Source organism: Myodes glareolus, chromosome 3, assembly GCF_982192425.1.
Source record: "Myodes glareolus chromosome 3, mMyoGla1.1, whole genome shotgun sequence".
NCBI lineage: Eukaryota > Metazoa > Chordata > Mammalia > Rodentia > Cricetidae > Myodes > Myodes glareolus.
The window spans coordinates 19,527,104-19,529,866 of record NC_142028.1 but is presented as its reverse complement, the minus strand read 5'-3'; the positions used below and the strand labels follow the sequence as shown (position 1 = coordinate 19,529,866).

Genomic DNA, 2,763 nt, shown 5'->3' with positions numbered 1-2,763 from the left:
TTGAATATTTTACAGTCATTGAAATTTTATACTTATTACTAAAATAAAATATTCTTACATGTAGATGTTTCATATTCTCATTCTTCTCAAAATTGTTTATTGTTTCTATAGCACTTCTTAGAGAATACAAGTATATTTACACCACATACATTGAAAATGAAGAGTAATTTCTTATGAAGCAATCATCATTGAAATTATGCAAAATTATCCCCCGATTAATGTGTTAGAGACACAAGGGTCCACATCCTTGGATCTTGCACCTTAACACAGACAGTACCAGAAGAGAGGTCTGCCTCAGCTTGTTGTTTCCCATAATCAGGACACATGAATGAAGTGATGGAAAAGCAATTATACCAACAGCGTAAAAATATTGAAAAATTTTTTTCTCTTCAAAGTCATAACTCCAAAGTTGTACAAAAATAGATAGAGTTAAAATTACATATAACAGGAGGAAGGCAAACACAGTTTTCAAGGCTGTGATGTGAACTGTGGTGCTGGCGTCTTGGGAGCTTTTGGCAATGTGCTTTATCTTCTTCAGATGTTTCCACAGGGAGAAGAGGAGCAGAAAAAACATTGTTGTGGACACAGTGAAAGGTATTAATGTAAACATACTATTTGTTAATACAAGAAGTCTAGGAATGTCTGTAAAATTCTTTAATTTATAGTTGTAAGATATATTTGCTTTCACATGATCCATCCAAATATGTATATGTATGTTTGTCACTAAAATATTTACAAGCAAGAGGAGCAGAGAAACCAGCAATGCCACTGAAACCACCTTTTTAAGTCTCCACCTTAGGTAGAGGAAAACAGAGTGAGAAAAATTGGCTATCTTGAGAAAATAAAGGATACTGAGAATGGTGGCCAGCCATATGCTAAAATGGTTTGAAATTAACCAGATAATATTAGTCATTCTTACTGCTTTTATCGTCACTTCTGCATCACGGTACATTGAAAATGTTGATACAATTATGTATGCTGTCCACAACACAGTGATTCTGGAGATAGCCAGAGCAGTGAGGATCTGATCTACTGAAGATAACTTTCTTCTCTTGACCCAGTCCATGATATTCACCACTGCTATGAATCCATTCCCAAAATTCCCAGTTATAAATTCCACATTGAGCATTGTTGCAAATATCACTTTTGTAGCAGCACTCATTGTCTGAAGAGAATGTCTTGTTTCTTACATTCCCTGAAGAAGAGATGTTAACGCAATCATTTTGAGTGTTATGTCACAACAATTTTTAAAAATATACAGCATATACACTCATTTCAGGTTTTGTATGTAATAATAAATAAACAAACAAACCGGCTCAGTTGGCTTCTTAAAAGCACTTCATTTTCTCAGTCAGGCTAAGCTCCATCCAGATGCAGTCCAGAGCCTTTTTAACAGACCGTAAAGGACATGCTGAAGTTTCATATGCTAACATGCAAATTCATATACATTTATTTGCAATATCTACATGGATTTACCTCTCATGTTTTAATCTGATAACTTGCAGTCTGGACGAAGACCATTCAAAACTCTACATTATGCAGGAGAAAACTGTAATCCTAATAAGCATAAGTTGTTTCTTAGTTAACTTTACTATGTGTTTAATTATGTATCATTTGCCAAATATGCCCAGGAATTTTAAATATAGCCATGAAATCTATTGTGGTTTATCTTAATTTATTTGGAATGAGGATTCTACCTTCAAAAATGGACATTGTCTACAAAAAAAATATGTCTGTGTTGACATATTTCTGTTTTAATTTTGTGCTCATCAATATAATTTAATTACTTACTCAATAACATATGATGTTTGATGCTTTTTCTCGGGTTTTAAAGCTGTTGTGAAAACATCCAGTTTTATATGAAATATCCTAAAGAGTGTTTGCTTGTGCATAGCAGTGCTGTTAACTTATGGTTTCTATTTGATAAGCTCACATTTTACTTACTTTTGGATTGCAATGTGCAATCACAAGCAAATTTTCTACAAGACAAACATATCATTCTTGCCAATTTATTTGAATTTTAATACTTTTGTCTTTTTCCATTGGACTGTCAAATTTCTCTAATACAAAGAGTTCATCAATTTTCTCATTCCTATACAGGTTTAAGTCTTCTACCACTAAGCATAATGTCATATATATATATATATATCACACCTTTTTTTGAGTTGTTCTTATCCCTGGATATAGTTGGTTCAGGGTCTAATCAGGATGTAACCCACACACAAATTTCAACAAGAAACTATGTGGCAAATTAGTGGGCTGCAGATTGGATTCTCATTTTTTTGTGGCTCATTTTGAAAAACTGTGCTGTATTCAAGAGAGTGTTATTCTAAGGTAGAAAGGGATGTGTGTGTGAGAGAGAGAAATAGAGAGAGAGAGAGAGAGAGAGAGAGAGAGAGAGAGAGAGAGAGAGAGAGATAGTGTGTGTGTGTTTGTGTGTGTTAGTGTGTGTGTATGTTTGTATATGTTCCTTGTTTATTCTAAGTTTTGGGGCATATAAGTGCTGTGTTGCAACATTGTGACTCTTCCTTCTTCCAATCCGAGTTCACACATGAATCTCCTGCTTTACAAATTCATGACCTCATCTTAATCGTTATTGTTACATATAAGCATACACATATGTTTATATATTAAATATATCATATAGTGCTATAAAATATAATATGTAATATTATATATTACATATATGATAAGTATTATCTACTAAGTTATCTGGATAGAGTAGGGTATCTTCTAATGTTATAAAGTGGTAATAATGAAATT

At 33.0% G+C, this 2,763-nt stretch overlaps 1 protein-coding gene across 1 annotated transcript; it reads right to left on the bottom strand.

Annotated features, from left to right (window-relative positions):
- Positions 1 to 223: 223 nt before the first annotated feature.
- On the bottom strand, positions 224 to 1,162 carry LOC148122554 (taste receptor type 2 member 125-like). The gene has a single exon (XM_087903917.1). The coding sequence runs from the start codon at positions 1,160 to 1,162 to the stop codon at positions 224 to 226; it is 939 nt and encodes a 312-aa protein (XP_087760043.1).
- Positions 1,163 to 2,763: the final 1,601 nt, after the last annotated feature.